The 16084-nt window shown below is 40.4% G+C and overlaps 2 protein-coding genes across 4 annotated transcripts; one reads left to right on the top strand and one right to left on the bottom strand.

Annotated features, from left to right (window-relative positions):
* The first annotated feature begins 397 nt into the window (after window positions 1-397).
* mespaa (mesoderm posterior aa) lies at window positions 398-1291 on the top strand. Its single transcript, XM_059346652.1, has 2 exons — window positions 398-1078; window positions 1205-1291. Exons 1-2 carry the CDS (start codon window positions 398-400, stop codon window positions 1289-1291), a joined length of 768 nt encoding a protein of 255 aa, XP_059202635.1.
* A 1091-nt stretch (window positions 1292-2382) lies between these two features.
* On the bottom strand, window positions 2383-14360 carry LOC131987568 (aminopeptidase Ey-like). Of its 3 annotated transcripts, none has more exons than XM_059352512.1 (20): window positions 13720-14360; window positions 11898-12080; window positions 11583-11676; window positions 10795-10921; window positions 10467-10621; window positions 10264-10377; window positions 9962-10105; window positions 9619-9684; window positions 9462-9527; window positions 8746-8918; window positions 8250-8326; window positions 8025-8158; window positions 7887-7942; window positions 7657-7804; window positions 7340-7431; window positions 6900-7010; window positions 5750-5917; window positions 4287-4427; window positions 3580-3661; window positions 2383-2667 (listed from the first exon to the last, which is right to left on the bottom strand). In XM_059352512.1, exons 1-20 carry the CDS (start codon window positions 14316-14318, stop codon window positions 2515-2517), a joined length of 2883 nt encoding a protein of 960 aa, XP_059208495.1. In that variant the 5' UTR covers window positions 14319-14360; the 3' UTR covers window positions 2383-2514. The 3 variants fall into 3 exon arrangements, with proteins under 3 accessions (XP_059208495.1, XP_059208496.1, XP_059208494.1); XM_059352513.1 differs by having other exon boundaries at window positions 11583-11681; window positions 11906-12080; XM_059352511.1 differs by having other exon boundaries at window positions 11583-11716; window positions 11938-12080.
* Window positions 14361-16084: the final 1724 nt, after the last annotated feature.

Genomic DNA, 16084 nt, shown 5'->3' with positions numbered 1-16084 from the left:
TAACAAATCAGTTGCTGCTTCCAGTCAAAGCTTATGAGACTCATGAGATTTCTAATAAAGAAAAAACCCAGGTTCAGAGACAGACCTGTGATCCAGGTCCAGCCCTGTCATGTTCCCAGGCTTCAGGAGTATAGAGTGTGAATTTGTCTACCTCATGATGCCCATGCGAGCTGCCAGGTCACACCTTGTCCTGTAGCTGGCATGTTTCCCATGGGAGCCCCTGACCGAGGTGTCAGCCCTGCTCCCAGAGCTTCTCAGGACCAGAGGTGGCTGCTGGAGGTGTCACCTCGCACCTCCCACCACATATATGGAGCAGCCTCCCTGGTCCTCCTCACTATCCTCTGCCTGCCTCATCAGGAAACAGCTTACAGCACCAACTACAACTACGACAGCAGCTATGGAAGTGTCCTACTCCTCCTCTAATCTCCAGCTCCAGGACAACCCGTTCCTGTTTGACTGCAACTCCCTGCTGGACAAGTCTTATGAACCTCTGGCCTACGATCCAGCCTCGGACCCTGGTTACTTCAGCGCTGGCAGCAGCTTGTCTCCCACTTCTTCTGTGGACTCCTTCTGCTTCTCCCCCACCGCCTTCAAGGCCGCTGAGAACGCTTTGGACTGTTTCGTCTTCAAAAGCCCAGCGGCGCCTCTTCTTAGCTGCGAGACACAGCCTCTGCCCTGCTCCAGATCCTCCACAACCACCTCCACCACAAAGAAATCCAGATCCAGGTATCCGGGGAAGAAGCGCCAGACCGCCAGCGAGAGAGAGAAGCTGAGGATGAGGGATCTGACCAAGGCCCTGAATCACCTCAGGACATACCTGCCGCCCTCAGTGGCACCGGCCGGACAGACCCTGACCAAGATCGAGACTCTCCGCCTCACCATCCGCTACATCTCCTACCTTTCAGCTCAGCTGGGCCTCAGCGAGGAGGTGCTGGAGCAGAGATCGTCTGCATTTGTGGAGCAGCAGCAAAACCTCAGCCAGTTCCTGGATCAGCCAACAGCCAGCTACAGCACGCAAGAACCAGAATGTACCAGCATGAGCACAGCCCAGCTGTCCCCTCTGCAGCCCTCGTATCAGGTATGTAAAATGTGAATGTAAAAATGTGAAAGCTTCATGTAAAAAAAAAAGCTTTATAACCAAAAATATCCTCACAATTACCTTGTATAACAGTTGAATGAACAAAAATCTGTTTTCTGTTTTCAGATTTCAAGTGGAGTTTGCTTCACCAGCGAGCAGTTCTGGATGCCACAGCAGCAACTTGAAAATGTTGCTTTCTCTGGACACTGCTGAGAGACCACTGGCCATCATTCCACTCAACTAATTTCATTGCAACAATGACCTTTAACAAAATGCATGGACAAAACTTGTTATTTTAAACAAAATCTATATATCTGTCCATATTCTGTGTGTTTGTATATAGAAATGTATATTTATTGAGCTGTCACAATGTGAACAGAATAAACATTATTTATCCAAATAACCCTTGAGTTTGCTGCATTCATCTAAATGTTGCTTTTCTCTTTCTGCAATATATGTACTTATTACATTCTAAGCAAATGAAATCATACAGACTTGGTGCTTGGCCTCCACTTCCTTACACAAACACTGCAGCTGTCAGCAGCACAATGAGGTGTTAAACAGCGAGCACATCCCCTCTAAAGTCTTTAAGGAAAGACCCCCACTGAGAGAAGTGGCAGCTGAACTAGGACAAGTTAATTGGCACCTTTTTTATCCTGTGTAACCATGGCTGCTGGTTGAGACCATGAAAGAAACCGCTGGATAAATATCTGGTCCTGGATTTAGTTCAGAACAAATAATGCTACTAAACTGGTTTTATTTTACTCTCAGTTGTGACTGACACATCCTGTTGGAACATGGTTTCTCTGCAGTGTTCCTCATGTCCCAGAACTTAATATGGGCAAATTATGTCTTAGTAGCCATTGGATATGAATGGCACAGTTTGTAAACTAATCTTTTATGCTGTTGCCAGGTCAGCAATGTGATATTTAAACTGAAACTTTGTGGACAATAGCTCTAAGTTGGGCTTGTAACCATGTCCTTCCTTACTGTTTACGTTTGGTGCGTCTCCCTTGTTAAATCCGTCACGTTTTTGACGTCACAGTCGAAACTGTCGCTAAGCGATTACGCAACGATCCCAAACCATATGTCACCTCCGGAGTCTCATAAATCCCTCTGGGGCCTTTTTTTGTAATGGAGACACGACGAGTGAGCGGCCATTTGAGAGGGCGGCCACTTTTTAATCTAATGCAATGTGTTCTGTCTTCTTGTTGTGCCCAAGCTCATTCACAGTGCTTTTTAAATGTGAGGGTACAAAATTAAATTTGTACTGAAACAAATTCAATTAATATGGCTTTTATTTTATTTTTTATTTATTCAAAATCTTCCACATACAAAACCTTATTTTGGTATCAAATAGTCTTTATCCATAAAAATGTATAGTCAAACTTTACATTTAAAAAAGCCCCATTACAAATCTACATCTGAGAGTTAACTTAAAGAGTAGTTTCACTGGTGAACCATTCATGCACCAGTTTCTTGTTCTGAGCCATCCAGTTCATGTTGGTCTTGGTTCCCTCCAGCGCCTGATCAAGAGCCGAGCTGGCCGAGCCGAGCTGCTCTGCCTTGTCTTCCTTGAACTGCAGCAGCTGGAGAGGAAGAGGGGGAGGAGGGGGGTTAGTGGGATTTAATTCAGCACTAAAAATAATATCAGCATTAATAGGGATAAACAATATTTAGGACTTGGATATAAGAAATGTTTTCTGTTATTGTGAAATAAACGGAGGTTACGTATGTAACCATGGTTCTGTGAATGACTGCCAGTATCAGAAATCAAGAGAAAAATAAACGACAAGCCCTTCAGGCAGATGCTACCAAATGCACCAAACTAACTGAAATGTTTAGCGATGCAGCAGCTGGACCTTACTGAGCACCGGCGAAGATGGGTGGCCTTTAGGGAATTAGGAGAAAGAGGTGGATAGAGGTGGCAGCAACCGGCAACATACCATATTTGTTAGTATATCTATATGTTCAGGAGAGCGCTAAAATAGTTGGTGAGTTATCAGTTGTGGTGGGCCGGAAAAATGCCAGGGCTGATTTTTTGTCCCAGACCAGCCCTGCTGGAGGCACGTGAATTAGAGCATGTAGAGCCACAAGAGGCACACACCATTATGAAAAAAAAAACAAGACTGGAAAATCTGAGCGGGAGACTGTGTCAACCATAGGACTCAAACTTCTAGTCAAATCACACCCAATACAGAGAAAATGTAGCTAACAGTCAGGCGAATCCAACCTGCTGCTAGCACTCTCATGTGATTTGCAGTGTAGCCAGGTAATCTCAGTGAGGACTGTGGCTACCCACAGAACTCCATCTGAGTTGTAAAGCAGCCAGGCTGACTGTACGCGGCCACATCATATTAGGAGACTCACAGGTAGCCTACGTCACTCACGCAACTTCGTTTACACATGATCTCGACCTGCGAGGAGCACAAGGAGACCACTGTGTTACTGCTACTGGCAGTCAGGAAGGAATTCAACAGAACCCACTGGAGAAACTGTACCTGGTTGTATTCAAACTCAGAAGAGAATCGTCTGGTCACTCCATAAATGATTGCTCCCATGTTAATTGATGATTCACCATATCTGAAGGAAAGGCAAAAACAAGACAGGCTTTCATCATTACAGGCTGTGTAATCAACATTTTGTAAACAAGAAATGGGGTCTTATTTTGATTCATTTATTCATTTTTACAGTAAAAAAAAAAAAAAGGCAGGACAGGGTTGTATTGTGTCTTAATCATTCATAGGTGTGATTTGGGCATAACATGAATTAAACCAATCCCAGTATCATCTCCCTTTAAAAGCCTAGTGTGGCTGCACCTGGTGCATTACAATTTAAGTGGCACAATAAGCAAATTGGAAAAATGAGCGGTTTTGTGCCAACAACCTATTTTGACTGCATCTAAGCAAATGTACCAAAAAGCTGTTTTCCTGAGGAGAAGGAGAACTGCTGCAGGTCTCCGATAGTGTGCACACATTGTTAACCTGGCTATATATATATATATATATATATATATATATATATATATATATATACAAGTGCATTTTATGATATGAATAATGCGCCCTTGGAACAGCACCACCAGAAATAAAAATCCTCCTTTCAGCACCATTACTTCATCCATATCTAACACTTATGAAAACCGGACACTGTTGTCTTCTACCAGCTGAGTTTATTGAGGCAGCGCTATTTGATGACATATACTCACTCATTGTACATAAAGTCCCATTTTTCTCTGATAAAGTCCCATGCCAGAGGTTGACCGATGGCTTTACTAGCAATGGTAATGATGGCGGAGGTGGCATCCTTCACAGGGATCTTCTCTGGGTCCAGACAATAGTGCAGGTACCTGTAACACACAAAGTGAGGACAAAAGCCTTATGTGTCAAATTTACTATTTGCTGCTGGAACAGTGACTACATTTACATGCACGAAATAGTGTTTCTTGCCCTTATTTTGAAAGAATTCTATATTCTTACCCAGCTGTTTACATGGATAATGAAAACAATATTCCACTCATTTTCTCATTTGCTTGCATGCTGCCTTGCACCGATCAACATAAAATGCTGTTACATGTTTATCATGTTAAAATATGAAGAAAAAAAAGAGCGGCTGGGGACATTTTTGCTTCTTTGTATCAAAAATATTTTCACAATTAAACAATGCAAACATTTCTTCAGGCACATCCTTGAAAAGGTCCTTGTTGCAATTTGCACTTTGGTCACATAAAGTCTGGCAGAATCGGTGCGATTCAGTGGTGAAGTTGCATTTTTCAATTGTTGTGGTTTTGGTTTGCTTCCACACTGCTTTATCAAGCACACTTAACATTGTAAACAAATGTAACCCTGTCCTTCGTCTATTGGACAGAATATGTAAGGGAAAATGCTGCCACGTTTTTGAAGCAAGTCACAGACTTTAATGTATTGCTGGCTTTGTATTGTTGAGTTATTTCACTTTTATGCAGCATTGACCAGCAGTGTGATTAAATCCATTAGCCACCATTCTGCGGCTAAATAAATTGAAGACTTAGTTGTTTTGTGTCTAGTCAAAAGCAACTGACAAGACATTTTCCAAGCCGGCTACTACCTTGTGTGGTGTTGATCCTCAAATTTCTGCTCAAATTCAACCCAGAATGCGCTGTGTTTTGATCCACTTCCTTCCTTTAGTTTAGACTGTGTGGTTTGAAAATGCAGCGAACCGAACTCTGAAGACCCCTATTTATTAGCGGACCAGAGTTCATTTCTTTGGTCCACACCAGATGGACTATCTGACAAAACGCACCGGACTTTGTTTCAAGTGGACCAAACAGCTTAGGTGTGAGCTTAGGTCTCTCATGATGTTTAAAAGTAGGAGTGTTTCTCCTTCAGACCACAAGTGTGGGCTTTCTTTTGAGTCTGCCTTGCATACTGTTGGCTGACAGTAAAAAGGCAAGATGTTACTAAACGTAAACTTCAGCAAAAATTATTGAGACGCATATTCTAAATGTGCTCCATACATATCCAAAGAATGGTCCTAAAACCCAAATAATATCAGTATGACCATTCTCTGTCAGCTCAGGTTAGTTATCAGGATATAATTTTGACTTTTAAAAATAATGTTTTTTATTCATCATGCACTCAGAGACAAATGACCGGAATGAGAGCAATGTCATTAGATGTCACTATCACTGACCTGTTCAGCAGCCAGGGCTGTCTGGTGCAGGCCAGAGCATACATGAGTTTCTCAGCCTCTGAAGGAATGGTAGCGTTCTTATACATGGACCAAGCAAAGTCCCACTCCTCCACTCCTCCTTCAGCAATCGCACTGCAGTACACTCTGGTCTTCAAGTTGGGATTGATTCTGCAACAATTACAAAAGATGGCAGACATTTAAAGGTAACAACATCCATGGTTAAGGAAAGAATCAGGGACCTCATGTGCAAAGAAAAGTCCATATAACAATTTAAAGAAAATTTAACACTGAGAGTGAAGATGATGATATAGGAAGACGCTTATGCACTGCAAAAAAGGAAAAGTTGGGTGAACTCAAAATTTCAAGGCAATAAACTTCGATAAAATTTTAAGTTGGACAGTTAAACTAAATATTTTAAGTTTTGTTTTTGAGTTTGCTCAACTCTGAATTTCTGTGGCACGATTGTAACGCCGCTATGAAATGTCAGCTAATGTTGTGACCACAATTTTGAGTTAGCATTGATACGCTAATGGCTACTCTTGTAGCTGTAACAAGCAGTTCCGCTAGCATCAGTTAGCCGCATGTGTCTTTTTTGTGTCTTTTCTAGTTATTTTGTGTCTTTTTTGGTCTTTTTGTGTCTTTTTTTTGCTAATTTTGTGTCTTCTTTTCTTTAGTCCAACATAAATTGTGATTTTTAATCTTTTTTTTTACTTTCAAAACAATGTCAGCTAATGTTGTGACCACAATTTTGAGTTAGCATTGATACGCTAATGGCTACTATTGTAGCTGTAACAAGCAGCGCCACTAGCATCAGTTAGCCGCTAGCATCAGTTAGCAGCTAGCTTTCGCTAATGACCGAATTTCACAACAAAGAAAGAAGAGTTAGCAGAACTATTGTCCCTTGAACCCCAACTTAAAGATATAAGTAACAACAACCCACAAACTTGTTTTTGAGCATAAAGCTGGCTTCCTTTGTTGTGCTAACTTACATTATTGCCCTAAATGTCAGTAGTTTATATTTCCAAGTTTTACCAAATTAAATCACTGTTTTAGGCCAAAAAAATCAAGTTGGCTTTTTTGCAGTGTGTACGTGAAATGAAGAGATTGTGGGAAAGAAAGAATGAAAGGAAAATGTTAGATGTTAACATACTTGTTGACAGCTGGATTTTCCATCCATTCTCTGAACCAACCAGTGGTGAGCTCCTTACAGCCTTCCACTCCAGTGCTGCAGGCTATAGAGATTGCATTCATCTGGTTGTACCTGGACATAGATGTGAGATGATACAAGGGTTAGAGGAATGTACAACATCACATCCCCATGGCTGGGAGGAGAGTAGGGTCCTCACAACTGAGAGTTTTGTATTTAATTATTGTCATTTTACCTGATTTATAAAAAAAAAATTCTTGATACTGTTATTGGGGGTTTGCAGGACAAACAACTTGTCTCGTCACGCTACCGTCATAGTTTATCATAACAATAAATAATATAATATAATGCCATTTAAACAGAATTAAAATGGCATCCAAAGCTCATAAACAAAATCTTCAAATGATCATTGTAACATGTGACAGGAGACTCATGCAACTTACTGGTCGGTGTGATTTGCTGGTACGTCAGCCCAGTTGTTCGTGATTTTTTTGAAGTAGTTAAACAGAGGGGTGACCTTTTTCTTTAAGTAAGCCTGGAGGATGAAGATGTACACATTTGTATTAAATTCTTATACTGCCTGAAAGGAGAAATTTGCCATGTGTTACATTGAGATTGCATCGCATATCATTTTCAAGTATATTTTTCCAATGATTATCCAATCTGCATTCCTTCATTAAACACCTAAACTGCTTTTTGGAGGGATCTGCATTAAAAATTGTGAACTGAGGAAGCATAACACAAGTTGACCATCACAAACCTGCATGGGACCATACACTTCACTGCGGTCAAACATCAGGTGGAAGTAGGCGAGGTGTCTTTTGGCTGTCTCCCAGGGCATGTATTCAACTTCTTTATCTAGGTACTTGGTCGTACTCAGAGCCAGAGTTATGTTCACCATCTTTGCACTGAAAATGGCACACACATACAATTGCTCAGCTCTCTCCTTCAACATCTGACAAACAATGCTTTGTTTAATTAAGGCCTCACCTCACGAGGTTAAAAGCATCATCTATAATTTGAGTTCGGCTGATCATTGGTATATCCTGCAAAGTGGACAAGGCATTGAGTATTTAGGCATGATTAGTATTTTTAAAAACACTGCAGAAGTAATGCAGCACTGTGTACCTGATGTCCGGAGCTCAGCTTAGCGAGGAGGCGTTCCCAATTTTCAGAGTCGTAGTTGACCCTGTAGAAGCCCTTCGTATTTATGTTGGCCAGCAGCCACTCATCAGCATCAAGAGTCATGTTTGTGTTTGTAGCTGTTTGGACAGAGATTAAGAAAATATGCATCTTTGTGTATTGTATTTGCACTCTTGCAAAGTTCCAAACATACAGCTGAATTAAACTTACTTTCTTCGTCAAGAAGCCAGTAGTCCGGTTTAGCTTCACCAGTCTTCATCCACGTAATGGGGACTATCCACTTATAGCTAGAGCCACATCCATCCAAATATACGTATGTACATAAACACAGAGTATATAGAGAAAAGCAAGTGAGTTTCTTATGATAGGGTTCAATATGACTACATAACCCCTTTCATATGCCCCTTTCATTGTGTCGTTTCATGCCAGGACATTTACGGCATTTACGGAACACGCTCGAAGCTCGAAGCGGAGGATGCCAGGATCAAATGATCCCACCAATTTTCCATCTCCAGTGGTAGTCACAGATGCCAGACTGCACTATGAAAGGGCACGAATATCATGCCTTTGCGGGATCTTGATGAACGCCCTAAGGTGAAAAAGCTGGCACGGATCTTTCCGGCAATATTGTGGGACATTTGCGGGACCGCACTATGAAAGGGGCTTATGATATATTCAGTATATTCACGTGAAGAATGTTTCCTACTTGTACGGTGAGGGTCTGTCTACTTCAGAATCAGGGTCCAACAAGAAGTGTTTCTGGGTGATTTCTCCAGTCTGGGTGTTGATGGTGACCACTGGGAATCCCATCTGTAGGATCCACCGGTTCATAATCTCCTCTACAGAGGTGGGCAGCACTATACCGGCTTTATCCACTGCCTGAATAAAAGAATATTCCAATATCAATAATAGTATGACTTTTCGTTGCTAACTGCAGAACTATTTTAGTTTTGATATAATTGTGCAGCGTACTGACACACACTCTTGGTGTATGTTTGATTCGTTTTTTGACTCTAAAGCAGTTGTTGATGACTTCCGACCCCAACTAAACACTCACATTACACGTTAGTGCAATGTGAACTCACTCTAGACCAATGTTTGCCGACTTGCCCAGCACCAAATGGCAAAAACAAGTTAGCCACTAGCATACTGAATAAAGTGGAGAATTTACTAGCTAAAGAGCCAGAATTAATTCGTTTTGTCTCAGGATTTGGTGGAGACCAAAAACGGAGACAAAAAGGAGAGTGAATATTGGACTTACACTTTTACACTTTTCTGTAAGTTGATCAATGGTGATACATCTATGCCTCTACTGCTTTGAAATATAGGTAAAGATACTGCACAAAGGTCGAACAAAGGCATTTTCTTTATAAGAAGCTGTTTGTAAAAAAGTAAGCAGTTGTGGTGAAGGTGCTATCTTACCATTTGCAGATGCTTCCAGAGGTCTTGGTAGACTGTGTTCTTATACTTGAACTCCTCTAAGTATGTCTGCAGACAGATTAACAGACAAGTTAGATGCAAGCCAATAAAAGGAAGCTGTGGCAACAAATACAAAACTGAATTAATGAGGTGTACTGACTTGGAGTCCTTTGGAAAAGACGCTCTCAGTGATAAACCCTGATAGCATCCTCAGGACTGCAGCGCCCTGTAATGAAGCACAGGAGGATATTAGCAGTGTTAGTGGCAGACATATCACATGGGACAGAATTACAACTTTCTGTTAATGAGGATCAGTGATTCATTAGCACTTTGTAGTTCCCAAAGAGTGTTGGTAGTCCTTGATTTGGTCAGCTGGGAAAAAGAGAGCAGTGTAATTCTGTCTTTTTTGCTTAGTGGAGGTCAACATCTTGTGTAGTGGGGCTTGAGGAGAACAATACATGGGGTACGATAATTGTGATTTGTTACCCTCAATTATAGCATACCTTGCTGTATGTGATGGAGTCAAACAGTTCACTGATCTGCTCGGGCTTCTGGATGTCCTCCTCTTTCGAAGAGAGTGGGTGGGAGGAGGCTGAGGCATCAACACCCATTACAGGAATGATTTCATTCATAACCATTACATCTTTCTGGAAAATAGACAGAGGAAAACTGTGTATTCTGAATTGTGGCTGGACATTATTTTTGCAATAAACATGTTAAATTGATTTGTATTATCTACTTTAGCAGGACTCACACTGCTCACACTGGAACAGTTTTGTAATTCCAACAAGTGAACGAAACTCACCATGTTCCACGTTGGTTCAGCATAGTCGGCTCCAAGATACGAGACATAGGTGGCAAACCCTTCATTGAGCCACAAGTCATTCCACCACCTAGTGGTCACCAAGTTTCCAAACCACTGAGAGGAGAGAGCTTCATTTTATCGGCAGGTTTTTAAAGATATTTCAGAGTTTAACACAGTGTTTGGGGAACCATTGAATGTGATACCATATGCGCGAGCTCGTGTGAGATGGTTGATGCCACCCACTCTTTTTCTCCAGTGGATGAAAAACCAGGATTATATAAGAGGGCAGTTTCTCTGTAGGCGATCAGGCCCCAGTTCTCCATGGCTCCAAAACGGAAGTGAGGAAGTGCGATCTGGTCTGAAAGTGATAAGAGAGTCGATACAGGTCATTTTTTACTGGCTGTACATTTTCAAAAACTTAAAGCCAAAATATAGGCAGTTACTGTCCACACACAATCTATATATACCGGAATATTTCTTAGTAGTACTAATCCCTTAGTGTAAATGTTTTTACTGTTCTGTGGTTCCTACCTGACTTGCTCAGAGGGTAAGTAGAATTGTAGTATTTCTCAAAGAATGCCAGTATGGGCCCAGTCTTCTCCAGAGCATAGTCCCCCTGTCCCTCCTCTATAGCCTTCCTTTGAGCCCAGATCCTGATCTAGACACACAAACAGCACTTAGACATAGAAACATTATGACCAACAACTCAGAGCAGCAGTGGAAGGTGGTTGCAATAATAGCAGTGATTAATGATATGGTATTTATAAAAACTGATAACAAATTGTGATTAAATTCACCAAGGCAAACTGTTCAATTCCAAACAGAAGTTTGAATACACAATGATTTAAAATTAAACTACTGTATGATCAGCCATATTGTTTCAGCTTGTGTACTTTATTAGCATGGTTCATTCCAGTGTCTAGTTGCCTAATCCATCATATCAAAGGTCACTGCAATGAGCTATCAAAACCCCTCATTTGAATTTTGATGCAAAGCTTCCTAAAAGCATCTGCTTTGGCTATAATTTTTCAAATTCCAAACTGTTCCAAACATTAATTATCGGGCCAAATTCAAGTAGTAAAAATGGTTTCATTTTATAATAATAAATGAAAATGCAGTATTAGTAGTAGCAGTAGAAGTGGTATTGGGTGCTATGACCCTCCTTTTCCTCATTCCACTTTACAGAAAGGTCAGGGGTCAGAGTCTGTTTCAGCACAGCAGGTCACACAAACAATTAAATTACATAATACATAATTAAAGTATAATTAAATGTGAATATTGTAGATATTCAACACACAGTGTTTGTAATAAATAATTACCAAAACTTCTGCCTGGGGGTTTGATGTAATGAATGAAAATTCACAGACAACAAAGGCCAGCAAGTAGGTTGACATAATCTCTGTGGGTTCAAAGCTTGTCTGGATTAAATCCTGTGCCGTGATGTTAACAGGGTCTATGTGGAGGAAAAGACAGCAGGTTAATTATAAATGGAGAAATGAGAAGTAATTAATTTAGTACAACATACAGTAGCAGAAGGTTTTCATGCTTGCTTTTGTTGTAAATTAAATTTGAACATATCACAATATAACTGAGGTAAGGCATGTTATAAGTTTTGAGTGACTAGAGCACATTACAGATGGACAGTTAACAGTGAACAGTGAAAGATGGACTTGCCGTAGTTCATGCCGTTGGACAGAGCCACAGTCTCACGGGGGTGAATGAGAGTCATGTGGAAGACAGCTTTCATAGCGGGCTCATCGAAGCAGGGGAAGACTTTCCTGGCATCCGTTGGCTGCATTTGACTTGTGGCCAAAACTCTGACAAATAAAAAGTCTATAATTAACATCAGATATTAATCAAACTTATTATCATACCGAGATATAAACCTTTTTTTTTTTCCAAAGAAGTGGTTGTTTCTTTTTAGTGTTTCCACTTTCCTTAAACTTCCCTCATTGTTTCTGAGAATTTCAGGAAATGGAAAACATCAATTGTTTTACCAATCAAAGATCTTGTTGTTGCATTGAATTATTTCTATTGAGGCTTACCCATTTCTGCCATTTTAAACAACTGAAATACTTCTATGCTGTCAATCAAAAGTATAGCTGCTAGAAACAAGGGCGCCCAGCAAGGTATTGGTCCAGGGAGTCAAGAGCTGGACAGGGTCCTTAGAACAAGGATTATAGATTATAGATACAATTCCCATCCCCCAGAAAGTTGGGATGCTGGGTAAAAAGTAAGTATACATAAAATGTGTCAAATTCAGAGTGTACAAAAACAAAACAAAATTTTGAACATATACAAATATATTGTCTTTGTACAGTTTTAAATTGAATATATCTCACAATGAATTAGATAATGATAACATAAGTTTCATCATTTTTAAACACTGTCCCAAATTTTTGAATTGGGGCTGTTGACATTATACGATTAGTTGAATAAATATGTATCAAAAGGCTGAAGAAATATTCCAAGCAGCAAGGCATTGCTGTCTACCCCAGTGTCTTTTATGGTACCACCAGTAGATGTCACCAGAGTGACAATAATTTAAATACTCCACACAGAGACTGTATGAAGAAGTCGTAGAAGTATAGAAGAAGTATATTTAAGTATATGCAGCATTCAGGTAAGGTGTTTTTTCATTAACATTTTTTTGTTTTTTCTTTTCTTTTCTTCTCTTTTTCCATTTTTTAAATTCAATGTTTAGTAAAGCATGCTTTTTCCAATCTGATCTGGAATTAATCTAAAATCAACAAACTACTGAGGTCGGAACCATATTTACACGTACTTTTTAGTCTTCTAAACAATAATTTGAACTAGCATTTTAAGTAGCCTACAGAGGAGATGAGATTAACTTTAAATTTATATAAAAGCAATGTTTTTCTGATTGATCAATCTTTGTTATTAGTAAAATGAATTCTGTTTTTGAAAATACACATTTACTTTTTGTACTAGATAAATGAGTAGATTGAAGTTGATTGACCTCTCACTGGGAGTTACAGCTAACAGCCAGCGAGCATAGCTTAGCTTAGCACAAAGACTGGAAACTTATAGTTTGTTTTTGATACAAATTGAACATACAAGATTTAATGTTTTAATTTATATACTTTACAGTTACTGATCGGGGCATTTTATACCCTTTGTAAAGAGTCAGGGTAGCTGTTTCCCCATTTCTAGTGTTTGTGCTAAGCTAAGCTAACTGGCTGTTGGCCATAGCTTCAAACCAAACGAAAAGACATGATTAATTGCAGAAAAGCGGATAAGCACATGCCCAAAACTGTCCTTTTTAAGTGAAGCTTTGGTTTGAAAGCATGGAGCCAAATTACATTACTGCAAAATAAATATTTAAACTTTTAAATTTAAATCCTCCATGATGGCATAATTCTCAAAACTAGACCAAAATGTTACAACAAAAAAAATAAAAAAAATGTAAAATTAAGAATAAAATGAAAATCATACTTTTTTACGCCATCTTCCGTGTATTCACTCCTGTAGAATCCTCCCAGGTCGTCGGTCAGCTCTCCAACAAAGTCTGTGAAGAGCTCGTACATGCTGCCGGGCTTCAGTGGGCCGTTGAGCTGGACCACCAGGTACTGGGTCGGTTCTTCTAGCCAGGTCTTTTTCAGGCTGGGCGCAGTGGCTCCATGGAGGCCACTCAGCTTGGCATGGTATTCCCCAAATTTGGTGAGGTTCAGCTTTTTGGAGTGGATGATGATGAGGTCAGTCTCCTTCACACATTTGAAGACCACCGTGGAGTTTCCGGTGAAGATGTAAAGGTCGTCTGCGTTGGGCTTCAGTCGGGGCCACAGGGTGACGTTGTAGGAGACAGGAGACAGGGAATCTGGAAGTCTGTAGTGGTCCCAGGGCTCCTTCGGGGGGGAAGGCGTGGTGGGGGTGGGGGGGCTGGTGGGACTGGCAGTGACTGGAGGTGCAACTTCATTCTTTGACTTCTCCTGAGCGTAAACCACAGCCAAGGCTATGATGGTGGCCACAGCAGCGATGGCTGCAACCACACAGGTTACTGCCACAGCTTTGCTGATGTACAGACCTTTCCCCATGTCTCCACCAGAGGAAAAAGAAGACAAACGGAGAACAGTGAGGTTTTTATGCCCTGCCTTGTTAGATTCAGCCAAAAGTGAATAGTTGATTTCGTGGGAGGGGAAAATTACTCTTTCTTTCGTAACACACGGGTGTTTGTCACAAAATAACATATGTCATATCATTTCCGTCTTGCTGGCTCTGCCGAATCACATTGAGTCATCAAACAGTGCCGGCAATTTAACGCCTCTATCAGGGGGTACAGAGCCATGATTACGTTCAGACTGAAGGCGAAACGTCACAGAGGCGTAAGTATTGTGGCTTCTGTTTATTCAGTGTGTGTGTGTGTGTGTGTGTGTGTGTGGACCTGGCTATCTGATATCGCACACAATTGTATTAAGACAAATATCTAACTGGCAAGGAAACATCTCCCTAACATCTGGAAATTTTAAATTTGGTTTGCAAACAGAGGAGCAATACATCTGCAAATAATTAAAAATATTGTCTTAAGTAACCCTTGCCCAATAACATGGAATAAAACATCCGCAACATCAATTCAGCAGAATAAAGGATGATGAATGACGGTCAGAAACCTCTAATTAACAGGAAACTGAGTGAGCAATCAATGCCAAAGGCATGACAGGAAATAACAACTTATGAGTCAAGCAGCTTTTGGAAAGTTTGGTACTGTTACCTTCTTAATGAGGTCGTCAAATGAGTCAGATACTAACAAGTGGCATCAGGTTTAGTCCCCCATCAATTGGCAGGACGGAAGAAAATAAACTTGAAGCCTAAATGGTGTTTTTGGCCATACTTTTGTGCTTTTTAGCCTCAGTGAAACACAAGCTGTTATATGTCTTTGTGTTGACAGCAGTATTGATTCAAATTGTTCCTTTAGCCGCAGATGACCAGATCCAAACCACATTTGTAGGTGGCATACTATTGGCAATTTAGCTAGCCTTGCCTTAGGGACTCGACTCAGCTTAACATAAACTGTGACTTGACTTGACCAAGGAAGCAATGACTTGGGACACTCTTGAGATTTGGACTAAATGACTTGAGTCACATGTCTGTTGTTCAGAGATGGCCATACTACTACACCTAAACAAACAACTTGAGCATTTATTTCTACATCCTTTTCTGTGAAGGTTAATTTATGTGTGTCCTCTCAAATGAATAATTTCATCTTCCAAGGCTGTGTTAAAACACACATCTGAACTGCAAGAAAAAAACACACATTCATTTCAATGTTCCCCTCAGGTCTCACCACCTTTATGGATCATATTTTATCATCACTCCCACCAAAGGAGCTCTTTGAACTGGTATATGTTTGGTCTGAACACCACAAAAATAGCCATACTTCTCTGAACAGCCACAACTTATGCAAAAACAAACCATTCAACACCAAATTACAGTTTAACACAATTATGGGTTGGACATTTTTTCTTACCTTTTAATTACTTTTGACTCAGCGGATTCACCTGTTGGCTGTTCACCAGATCTCTCGTTTGAAAATGTGTCCTGAAGAGCTTTGGTTTGCCGTCTATGGGAGAACTCAACCCAAATCTGCAATTTCCCCAGCAGCATATTGCGCAATTCTCCAAAAAAACAAAACAGTTGTACCTCCTACTTTTCGGTCTTAAACTTGTTGTATCTTGTCTTTATGGTAAAACCTGTTTGATGCATTTCCGATAACTATAATGTAGGATACCCTGTGAACAGTGTTGAACTCATTATTTACATTTGTTTTAATTTCAGCATTACTGAAGCTTTTTTACAAGTTCAA

The sequence above is a fragment of the Centropristis striata genome, chromosome 2 (genome assembly GCF_030273125.1).
Source record: "Centropristis striata isolate RG_2023a ecotype Rhode Island chromosome 2, C.striata_1.0, whole genome shotgun sequence".
In the NCBI taxonomy this organism is placed as follows: Eukaryota; Metazoa; Chordata; class Actinopteri; order Perciformes; family Serranidae; genus Centropristis; species Centropristis striata.
This window is presented reverse-complemented; position numbering and strand designations above follow the sequence as displayed.

Coding starts and splice junctions, on each gene's coding strand:
- mespaa (XM_059346652.1), top strand. CDS start 398: ATGGAAGTGTCCTACTCCTCCTCTAATCTCCAGCTCCAGGACAACCCG. Junction 1,079..1,204: donor CTCTGCAGCCCTCGTATCAG/GTATGTAAAATG, acceptor TTCTGTTTTCAG/ATTTCAAGTGGAGTTTGCTT.
- LOC131987568 (XM_059352512.1), bottom strand. CDS start 14,318: ATGGGGAAAGGTCTGTACATCAGCAAAGCTGTGGCAGTAACCTGTGTG. Junction 8,159..8,249: donor CTGGCTTCTTGACGAAGAAA/GTAAGTTTAATT, acceptor CTGTCCAAACAG/CTACAAACACAAACATGACT. Junction 4,428..5,749: donor CAGCCCTGGCTGCTGAACAG/GTCAGTGATAGT, acceptor TGTGTGTTACAG/GTACCTGCACTATTGTCTGG.